Source organism: Lepus europaeus, chromosome 21 (assembly GCF_033115175.1).
Source record: "Lepus europaeus isolate LE1 chromosome 21, mLepTim1.pri, whole genome shotgun sequence".
In the NCBI taxonomy this organism is placed as follows: Eukaryota; Metazoa; Chordata; class Mammalia; order Lagomorpha; family Leporidae; genus Lepus; species Lepus europaeus.
This window is the reverse complement of record NC_084847.1, coordinates 54,151,515-54,162,727: the sequence shown is the minus strand read 5'-3', so window position 1 is coordinate 54,162,727 and position 11,213 is coordinate 54,151,515. Positions and strand designations below refer to the sequence as shown.

Sequence of the window (11,213 nt, the reverse complement as noted above, 5' to 3'; positions counted from 1 at the left end):
CAGGCCAGCTCTCTGCTATGGCCGGGGAAGGCAGTGGAGGATGGCCCAAGTCCTTGGGCCCTGCACCCACATGGGAGACCAGGAGAAGTGCCTGGCTTCGGATCAGCACGATGCTCCAGCCGCGGCGGCCATTGGAGGGTGAACCAACGGCAAAACGGAAGACCTTTCTCTCTGTCTCTCTCTCACTACCCACTCTGCCTGTCAAAAAATAAAAAAAAAAATGGAGACTTGTTCCCACATGAGTTGCAGCTATGCTACAGGCCATGAAACAGCTGCAGTGCATGAAGTGGAGAATAAAAAGTAAGCAAAAATCAGAGCAATCATAGGTCTGAGGACAGAAGCTCCTTAATTTACAGTAACTTTTCCAAAAGATGTGACTGTGTGTTTGAATAAATCTCAAGTAGCTCTTAAGGGACACTGCGTTTTATATGTTTGAGACGTCAGAGTTTGTGGATGTAACATATGCTGCTAGACTAGGGCCATGGACTTTGGAGTTGGGAGTAGTAGAGAATTCGGAACAGAAGAGAGCTAAGTGGAGTCACTGAATCAGGAAGGAGTGTTGTCTCCAGCAATAGGAATGCCGATAACAGTCATCAACATTTATTGAGCAGGGCAGGGGAGAGGCACGGTTTACAGAGGCTTCTGGCTGACTCTTGAACCAACTCTTTGAAAATTCTGGGGCTGATCCCAGAGAATTCTGATGAGAAGGCACCATCAGGAACTCTTCCAGGAAATGCTTTAGACAGCATGGCTCATCCTTAGATCCTTTATCCTTAGAGATGCTTCCACAGCCTCTAATTTGTCAGGAACGTGAATCCCCACTCACTGGCTATTGAGAAGATCCCAGCATAGGGTTTCCTTCAGGTGAGTCAGATGCCTTCATAATGCTGCAAAGTAATTAAGGAGAAGGTGAGACTTTTCCTAAGAGGGAAGAAACTTCATGGAAGGGCTACAAAGGACTAGAACTCTTGTCCTGGCTCACTGGAAGGAATCATGCAACTCACAAGAGCACCGGGAGATGGGTTGGAAGCTATTGTCAGAACACTCAGCCTGGAACTGGGATATCTACTTTGTAACTTTTGCTCTGGGGGGAGATAATCAGGACAGACATCAGGGGCAGGAAGAAACAGGGTCATTGGTGTCCTCCTCACCTGCTTCCCGCAACGGCTGTTTTGTTTCCATCACTGGGAAGGTGTTGGTTGGTTCTCTGTGACTTCTAGTGCTCTCTGAAGTTGGGAAGTAGTTAGAAGAGGAGGAGTGGTGCTTCCGGCTCTTCCACCACCTCCCCAAACCCAGAAGCACAAGCTCCAAAACAGTAAAGAAGAGACAGACCCCACTGACCCCAAAAATGGTCTTTAGGAAGATGGTCTTCTCAGAGGGGCGGGACAGATTACAGGTTATACTACCAAGGCAAGGCTCTCGACGGCATGCAAAGGAACTGGGCATTTTGAACCCATATAGATGGTACTGCCCCCCAAGGGCTGCTCCCTCAAGGACCAGTCGAGTCCCCAGTTGTGCCACATAGGCCCAGAGCAGCCTCAAGTTCCCAGTCCCTGAGGCATCCCTACTGCTCTCCTCTTCGGGGACCAGGGCCTCCTCCTCCTTCTTCAGCTTTCCTGGTTCTTCCCAATGCCAGATCACATGATACAGGATGAAACCCATGTAGAGGGCGCTGGGTACAGCCACTAAGGTGACCTGGAAGGCCCAGAAGCGCAGTGGAGAGAGGGGGTGGAAGGCGTCGTAGCAGGCAGACTTGCAGCCTGGCTGCTGTGTGTGACACACAAATTCACTTTGTTCATCCCCATAGACTCCAGGCCCACCGGCAGCCAACAGCACGAGGCGGAACCCCAGGAGCACCGGAAGCAGGAGGCGCCCCACAGGGGTGGAGTGCTGGCTCTCCTCACGCAACAGTCGCCTCAGGAATTGGCCACACATCCTGTTACAGAGCAGAGAACAACGATCAGAGCGCGGGTACTGCTCCCTCTCCACTAGAGGGAGCTGCAGACCACTGCATCACTCCTAACCCAAGGATCGCTTTAGAAAGCCTTTTAGTTCTCCAAGGATTCGGTTGCACTTATTTATTAGTTAACTGAGTCACCTATGTAAAATAATTGCATGTGGCGGTTCTCTCTCTTCTGCCCTCCCCTGCTGTGCTATTAGAATGGAGAGGAGCTCTCAGGATGGGGAGAAACCAGGGTCTGTCTTTGAAAAAAAAATGTTTTTAATTTATTTGAAAGAGTTAGAGGGAGAGATAGAAAGATCTTCCATCTGCTGGTTCACTTCCCAAGATGGCTGCAACAGCCAGGGCTGGGCCAGGCTGAAGCCAGGAGCTTCATCTGGGTTTCCCATGTGGGCGGCAGGGGCCCGAGTATTTGGGCCATCTTCTGCTGCTTTTCCCAGGCCATTAGCAGGAAGTTGGATCAGAAGTGGAGCAGCTGAGACTCGAACCAGTGCCCATATGGGATGTCATTGTTTCAGGGGCTTTACCTGCTACGCCACAATGCCAGCCCTTTTCCTCTTCCTCATTCATTGTTTCCCAAAGGCTAAAAGTAAGAGACCAGGGTGGTGTTTTTGATTGCTTGCCCTTTGAAAATGGCTGCTTACACAGGTGATGGCGGGTAGGTCTGATACTACGAACATATTATCTTAACTAAATCAGTGCTGACACTGGCTTCAAACTTGCATTCTCTCGTTCTCCACCTTCCTCAGCTGCCATGCCCTCAGGTGTTTTCAGGTATGTTTGGGCAGCCTCTGCTCCCATTACATGGTACCATTGAAATGCAATAAGGTTAGAGAGCTGCTTATGGATGAGATGCAATGAACAGAGCAAATGTCAAGACTCCCTCTAGTCCGATGCTCTTTAGACCTTACCAGTTTAGGAAAGAAAATACTTTGAGGATAACCCAGAAGAGTTTACCAGAGTTAAACGCCATAGGGTTTGGGGGCAAAGACAGAGCTGAAGGGAAAAGAATTCAAAGTTTGACTCCTTCTTGGTTGTTCTTCAGGTTTATCTCATTCTTGGCGAGAGGCAACCATGGTTAAGGACAGGTTTCAGAAATTCTTCAGTTCCCTGGCCAAAATAGCATCATGATACAAGCCTGGGTTTGCCATCTTTATCTTTGGCCTAATCAGCAGCCTTTCTTGTGCCAAGCAGCTGTTCTCAATCATTTGCATTTACCCTAAACCCTCACTCTCAGAAACCATGTTCCATAGTCTGAGTGCTAGTGTGCTCCACAAAATGCATATGGTGGGACCTAATACCCAAAGTGAAAAATATTAAAAGGAGCAGCCCTTAGATAATGAAAGTTAAACCCTCCTGAATGGGATTAGTATCCTCATAAAAGAGGTTTGTAGGGGCTGGCATTGTGGCATAGCAGGTAAAGATGCCATCTGCAATGCCAGCATCCCATATGAGCACTGGTTTGTGTTCCAGCTGCTCCATTTCCAATCCAGATCCCTGCTAATGCGTCTGGAAAAAACAGAAGATGGCCCCAAGTATGTGGGTAACTGCCATCCTCATGGGAGACCCAAATGAAGCTCCTAGCTCCTGGCTTCAGCTGTTGTGGCCATCTAGGGAATGAACTAGCAGATGGAAGATATTCTCTCTCTCTCTCTTCATATATATGTATGTATATATATATATGTATATATGTACATCTCTCTGTAACTCTAAATATATATATATATGTTATATATATGTATGTCTCTCTGTAACTCTAAATTTCAAAACAAATAATTAAAAAAAAGGGTTTGTGGGAGCCCTCTGGCCCCTCTACCCTGTGAGGGGTGCACCATCTGTGAAGAACAGGCCCTCACTAGCCATAGAATCTGCTGGTGCCTTGAGCTTGGACTTCTTGGCCTCTAGATCTGAAAAACATAAGTTTCCGTTGTTCATAAATTACCCAGACGGAGATATCTTGTTATAGCAACCCAAACAGAGCAAAGCACTGTGCAAACCTCTTATTCCAAAAAAGAGAATGGAGATTATTTCATGTGAAAATGCACAACTACTACTGTCTCTTACCCTCCTGTTCTCTTCCTTATCTAGTATCTTAGAGATTCAAAATGCACCTACATCTGTCCAAGACTACTCTTCCAAATCTGTGTCCTATGATATCTCCTTTTCTGCTTCTTCAATGATTTGATCCTCATGTTATTTTTCCCATAACTCAGAGCACCTTGTTTCCTCCCCAACAGTGAATCTGCTTAGACATCACCCTTTAACTCTAATAGCAATAACCTGTGTCTCTAAGTTAGCATGGCAGCAAAGGAAACATGCCTAAGCTGTCTCATATCAGCCTATAACACTCGAGAATACGCACAAAACTATTTCAAGTGGGTATTAAATTTTATAAACTACATGTAGGAGAGGTCTTTAAAATTTCATGGAAATGCGTATTACCAAAAAACTATGCTTGAAATTCAAATAATTTTTGTAACAAAATAAACTGATTTCAATTTCTACAGATTGTTTTCTTACCCCTATAAGAACAAGGCACGTGCCACAGATTAGGCAGAATAGACATCTTTATGCAGTCAGAAGGGACAGAGTGAGATGCTTCCAAGGGACCAACCTAAGGGTCTCAGCTGACCAGAAAAGTATGTCGCCATCTACCAACTGTGAGAAAACTGTTCTGAGCCTCTAGGAGCCAGAGTTTGAATGTCTGCCTGCCCCTCATCCCCACTGTTTTACTTCCATCATAGACCATGAATACAGTGCATGTATCAGAGGCCATTGAAAATTCTTTTCTACAAAAATAGGTTAAAATATTTTAGAAGTAGAGCCAGCATTGTGACTCAATTGGTTAAGCCACTGCTTGCGACCCTGGTATCCCATATCAGAGGGACATTAGAGTCCCAACTGCTCTGCTTCCAATCTAGCTCCCTGCTAATATCCTGGTGAAGGGAGTAGAAGATGGCCCACGTACCTGGACCCCTGCACCCACATGTAGACCTGGATGGAGTCCTGGCTCCTGGTTTCAGCCTGGCCCAGCCCCATCAGGGCCATTTGGGGAGTGACCCAGCGAATGGAAAAATCTCTCTTTTTCTCATTCTCTCTGTCATTTTGCCTTTCAAATAAATCTTTAAAAATAATTTTAAAAGAATAAATATTTAATCCCTAAAAATATGCAAAAGTGGTCTCATGACTGAAGATGGCAGATGACAGTTATCCCCTCGTTCCCCAGACTTCTCAAAAATGAGAACAAATGTGTTTTCAAATATGTCAGCTTACTACCAATAGAGTAGGAAAAGGATCACCAATAAGACAGTTACCTTGAAGGCAGTAGGACAGATTCTGCAGAAAACCTGATTGGGATACCGAAAAACACAATTGGGACATACTCTTCTAGAATTGAGAGGAAGAAATGAATGATTGAAAGTAAACAAAGTTAGATAGATACAGGAACAAAGCCTGTGTCCTAATTTGAAAATCAAGACAAGAATAAAACAAAACCACTATCAGCAGAGCATCCCTGAGCCGAAAATTCAAAATCTGGAATCTCCACAATCCAAAACTTGGAGTGTTGCTGTGCTGCCACAAGTGGAAAATCCTGTGCCTGACCTCATGGATTGGGTGGCAGTCAAAACCCAGGCGCATCAAAATGTTATATAAAATTACCTTCAAGCTAAGTGTATAGGTGTACATGAGACATAAATTAATTTTGTGTTTAGAATTGGGTCTCATCCCCAAGATACCTAGCTATGTATGTGCAAATATTCCAAAATCCATAAGTATCCAAAATCAAAAAAACACTTCTTGTTCCAAGCTTTTCAGATAGGGATACTAGGCCTGTAGCTTCCTTAGAGGGGAAAGTACCTAGTGAAGTGCCTAGGGAAAAAAGTGGTTTCTCAATAAGTGTTTGCGTTTTATTTATCTGAAAAGTCAGATGATGGACAGATATGGCTGATAGATGAGAGAGAGAGAGAGAATCTCCCATCTGCTGGTTCACTTCCCAAATGCCTACAACAACCGGGACTGGGCCAGGCTGAAGCCAGGACCCCAGATCTCCCACACAGGCTGCAGAAACTCAAGTACTTGAGGCAGCATGGCTGTCTCCCCAGGTGTACATTAGCAGGAAGCCGGAAGGCGGAGCAGAGCCCAGACTTCAATCCAGGCAGTCTGATATGGTATGCAGGCATCCTGAGCAGTATCTTAACCACTGCACTAAACACATGCCCCATGTTTGACTCTTAGTTTTATTTGGGGTTGATTTGAGCTCCACAAAGGACCAAAAAAAGTCTCCAGTGTCCCCGTGCTGGTACTAAGTGTCTCAACCTTGGCACTACCAACATTTGGAGCCTGGCAATTCTTTAAGTCTTGTGCCTTGTAGAACATTGAGTAGCATTCCTGGTCTCTTCCCACTAAATGCCAGCAGCACACCTCTCCCTTCCCACCCACATCATAACAAAACAAAACAAAACAAAAAAATCTCCAGATGCTGCTGAATGTCCTTGGGGCAAATACACCTCTGGTTGAGATACACTGCTTCGTTGTTTATCCACTGTTGGCCTCAGGCACCAGCTCTGTAAAGCAAGGAAGTACCAGAGCATCTTGGCTGGCTGCCAGGATGGGACTCAACCAGCCCCATTCTGGGGTGCCTGCATCCTCCTCTTGAAATGGGCCCCTGGATTTGAGGGTTCTGCCCAGGCTCTGTTGAAGAGCTGTCAGACTAAACACCGATTGGGTCAGTTCTCAAGTCTTGCTCCCAGCCTCATCTTATTGGAAAATGCAAGCCCAGCACCCTCTAGAACACATGTCCAGCAAATTCCCCGCATGCCTGGAATTTAATAGTTGAATGCAGGCCAGGCCTGGCATATTCCAGGTGTCAGAAATTCGAGTGGTTTCCAGGGTCTTTTGCATCACTCTCTGTCCCTCCCTCCGTTCCTCCTCTCTCTCTCCTCTATCTCTTATACATTCAGTCCCTTTACTGGACACCCACACCACCCACACCAAATGTCTTCTCAGAACTCAGCTGAGGTCTCCAGAGCTCCCCACAGAGCTTTGGGGGTTGGAAGGAAGAGGGGGGCAAAAGCGAGTAAGATTTCCCTGAGATTCCCTTGGGCTGGAGCCCCCATGTCTAACCCTAGACACCCTTCCTAGTCCTTCCCGGTGAGGTTTTTATCACCAAAACCACACATATTCCACACAGATCGGGGGCCTCCTGGAGGGTTCAAAGAAAATTATGCCCCGTCTCCCAAAGTCTACAGAGCAAAGGGAGTCTCCCTTATTCCCGCCCGCCCTCCCTCCTCCCTCATATCCTACTTTCCTGGGACCCTGTGGTCTCTGCCATGTGGTCCAGCTGTCCCCAGCCCACATGTATCATTCTCTGCAACCTGCATCCTCCTCTCACAAGTAAGTCTGCAGCTGGCATTGTGACGTAGCGGGTAAAGCCGCTGCCTGCAGTGCCGGCATCCCATATGGACACCAGTTCGAGTCCCGGCTGCTCTACTTCTGATCCAGCTCTCTACTGTGGCCTGGGAAAGCAGTAGAAGATGGCCCAAATCCTTGGGCCCCTGCACCCGCATGGGGGACCCAAAAGAAGCTCCTGGCTCCTGACTTCAGATCGGCACAGCTCCGGCCGTTGCGGCCAACTGGGGAGTGAACCAGCGGATGGAAGATCTCGATCTCTCTCTCTCTCTCTCTCTCTCTCTCTCTCTCTGCCTCTCCTTCTCTCTGTGTGTAACTCTGAATTACAGATAAATAAATAAATCTTTTAAAAAAAAAAGATTTTGGTCAGGGGTAGGCCTTGTGGCATAGTGGGTTAGCTGCTGCAGGGATCTCAGGATACCAGCGCCAGTCCTGGCTCCTCTGCTTTCCATCCAGCTCCCTGCTAATACATCTGGAAAAGCAACAGATGATGGCCCAAGTACTTGGTGCCCTGCCACCCAAGTAGGGAACCTGGATAGAGTTCCAAGCTCCTGGCTTCTGCCTGGCCCAGCCCTGATATTGCAGCCATTTGGGGAGAGAACCAGGGGATGGAAGATATCTATCTCTCTCCCCCCACATCTACCTACCTCCACTTTCCTCCTCCCAACCTCCTTCTTTCCCTCACCTTTTCCTTGACACTATGCCTTTCAATTAAAGAAGTAAATCTTCTTTAAAAAATTATTTTAGTCAGAGAAGCAACACTGATTAATTCAAGAGATGTCAGAGAAAAGGAAAATGCAGAGTTTGAGTAGATCTTCAAATATCTAAACAGATTGCTTTGAAATTCCATCATGCTTTTGGTAAGCGTTTTTCTAAGCATCTCTAGTTCTTTTGGATACAATGTTCAGGATTCCCTTGGTGGCTGGGGGTTCAGGTATAAGGCAGGCGATGTCCAGTGACGATGGTGGGACCTGGCAGTGCAGACCCAGGCACATCAATCCTATCTTGCCCCACCTGGGCTAGAAAACATTCTAGAATCTTTTACTGAAAACATGGCCATGGAGCAGCAACACTGGCATCACCAGGAATACAGGATCTCAGGCCCACACTCCACACTTCCTAAACCACATCTGAATCCTAATAAAATCCCCAGGTGATTTGTGTGCGCATCACAGCTGGAGAAGCCTCTCTAGACCCCAGGGCACCCCCCCCACACACACACACACAAAACTTAACCAGACCCTGAGGCAGCCCAGCTGCTCTCCACCCATGCATTCACCTGCACTCACCTGGCAGCTTTGAGCAGCAGCACCAACAGCAGGGGGAAGGAGCAGAGAGAGGAGTCCTCAGGCTGGAGCCGCAGGGTCCCCGGCTCTTCCCCTGGCCCTGCCTTTTGCCACCGCCCACGGCTTCTCCCTCCCCTCGTCATTCCTGGCAGCCTTCTTGGAGGGTGAAGGAATTGCGGCTGCAGGAGCAGGAGCCCTGCTGTGCAGGGACAACAGGCTCTGGAGAAAACTCTGTGTCTTGGAGGGTGAGGCGTATGTTTTCCAAGTGAACAGAGGGAGGTTTTCAGATCTGAAGGGAAAGCAATGGTGTAGGTGTGTTACCAAAAAGGGGCTCGCAGGCATATGTGCAAGACTGAATCCCTACTAAACCCCTCTCTCCTGCCCAGAACACCCAAAGTACAGGTTTACCAACAGGAGAGAGCAAGAGGGTGTGAGGGCGTGGGTTTGCATGTGAGCACCTAAGTGCCCGTGTGTGTGTGTGTGTGTGTGTGTGAGATTTCCTCAGACAGCCCTCATCCAGGGCTCATGGTGACCTCCTCTCTTGGCTAAAAGAAATAGCACAGCCCACTCCCCCTCACAGCACCATGGGAATCTGCTCTGTGACACACACCCGCTCCAGCAGACCCTTCGGGCCCTGGGGTACCTTGCCTCCACACCATCTCCATCCCCACCCCCACTGCTGCAGCCAGGACCCCCTCCAGAGATATGGCCAAGAATGGGAAGGGGAAAGGCGGGCTAAGCAGGTGAGGAGTGCAGGTTGGGGTGGGGCTGGGAGCATAACTCCCGAGGCTGAGGAGGGAGGGTTCGGTCTACTCTGTTACCTAAGACAACTCCCAGGTCGGCCTTGGACACTTCGTGGAGCAGAGCTGGAGGAAACCAGGGTTCTCGATACTGCGCCTGGCTCCGGCGAGATGTTCGGTCACAGCACAACTCTGTTCACAAGCACAGACACTTCTTGGGCACAAAGCATCCTCCTGAGGCAGACATCCACCACCCACAACCCTGTTCCCTGATGGCCTCCCTTTCCCCTCACCCCATCCAGGACCCTGCTACCACCAATAGATCATGTGGTTCTCTGCAGGAAATAAACTGTTCTTAGTTCTCTGCTGCTTTCCAGAGGTTCAAGGATGGAATCTTGAAAAATTTCCAGCCAGCATCCTAAGGACTGTCCATGCTCCCGGGATAGGCTTGTGTCTTTCCTTTCACATCCGGAAGAGAGCAGCCTGCCAGGCATTCTAAAAAAAAAAACCAAAAGTGAAAAAAAAAAAGTCTCTAAAGCAGAAGAAAAATAACACAAAAGATCACATCAGAGTATCTTGCTAAAATTATACAGAGAAGGGCCAGCGCTATGGCGTAGCCGGTAAGGCCACTGTCTGCAGTGCCAGCATCCTATATGGGCGCCGGTTCGAGTCCTGGATGCTCCTCTTCCAATCCAGCTCTCTGCTGTGGCCTGGGAAAGCAGTAGAGGATGGCCCCAAGTCCTTGGGCCCCTGCACCCACATGGGAGACCAGGAAGAAGCACCTGGCTCCTGGTTTCAGATCAGTGCAGCTCCAGCCATTGTGGCCATCTGGAGAGTGAACCAGCAGATGGAGGACCTCTCTCTCTCTCTCTCTCTCTCTCTCTGCCTCTGCCTCTTTGTAGCTCTGCCTTCCAAATAAATAAGTAAATCTTTTAAAAAATTATACAGAGAACTTATACACATTTTAAGAAGACTCTGAGGGCGCCAATATAGAAACTTGGCAAGGACGTGAAAAGATCTCTCATGGAACAGGAGATTCTGAGCCTGTACATGTCCAGGCGCAGCAGGAATCAGAGCTATTCAGTGTGCTATGGTTTTGTGTTTTCGGAACTTGGTTCTCTTGCAGCAGTGTTGAGCAGGGAGACCTCTTGGAGGGATGGGCTTTGCCTCTTGAGAGGCTCAGTGCATTCACAGATCAATATCCAATGGGCTACTGTGGGAGTGGCTTGGTTATAAAAGTGAGCGCTCTCTGACTCCCTCGCTCAGTCTCCCCATGTGATGTCCTTGACCACACCACAGCCCAGCAGGAAGGCCCCTGCCAGATGCTGAGCAGAGGTCAGCACCGTGCTCTTGGCCTTCCCAGCCTATTATTTAGTAGGCTAAATAAACACCTATCTTTAATAAGTCACCTAGCCTGTGATGTTCAGTTACAGCAACAGGAAACAGGCTAAGACACAGCAACATGGCAATGAACACTTCTGTTATCTGCTGTGTCCCAGACTACAACCCACCTACCAAGCATCCACTCTTCTCTTTTTCCTTAGTAAGGAAAACCTGATGTTGTTCAATGTGCTTGGTTAAAAGAAAACATGTCCCAGCATTCACTGCAGTTAGAGGTGGCCAATTAGGTGTCAGCTAAAGTTGTTCAGTAGAACTTCCAGAAAACACATCTTGGACCATGAGCTTTGGAAGCCACAATCGAAGGTTTCTGGGGCCCTGCTGATACAAGGATGGTCCACCAGCTCTGGACTGCTTACCTCTGAACTTAATTTGCGTGAGAGGGCCGGCTCTGTGGCAGAGTAGGTTAATCCTCTGCCT

The 11,213-nt window shown here is 48.1% G+C and overlaps 1 protein-coding gene across 4 annotated transcripts in view; it reads right to left on the bottom strand.

Moving 5' to 3' along the window:
- Positions 1 to 801: 801 nt before the first annotated feature.
- Positions 802 to 11,213, bottom strand: part of LOC133750994 (gap junction gamma-3 protein-like) — a 24,739-nt gene continuing 14,327 nt past the window's right edge. Inside the window, exons 2-6 of one of the 4 annotated variants that reach the window (XM_062180839.1) lie at positions 9,477 to 9,890; positions 8,659 to 8,944; positions 1,342 to 1,936; positions 1,152 to 1,226; positions 876 to 887 (exon numbers count right to left, since the gene is read on the bottom strand). In XM_062180839.1, coding sequence (XP_062036823.1) covers positions 1,182 to 1,226; positions 1,342 to 1,936; positions 8,659 to 8,798 — 780 coding nt within the window. In that variant the 5' untranslated portion in view covers positions 8,799 to 8,944; positions 9,477 to 9,890 and the 3' untranslated portion in view covers positions 876 to 887; positions 1,152 to 1,181. Of the gene's footprint in view, positions 888 to 914; positions 1,937 to 8,658; positions 8,945 to 9,476; positions 9,891 to 11,213 lie in introns of those variants that run through there. The other 3 variants (XM_062180838.1, XM_062180837.1, XM_062180836.1) reach the window with 3 other exon arrangements.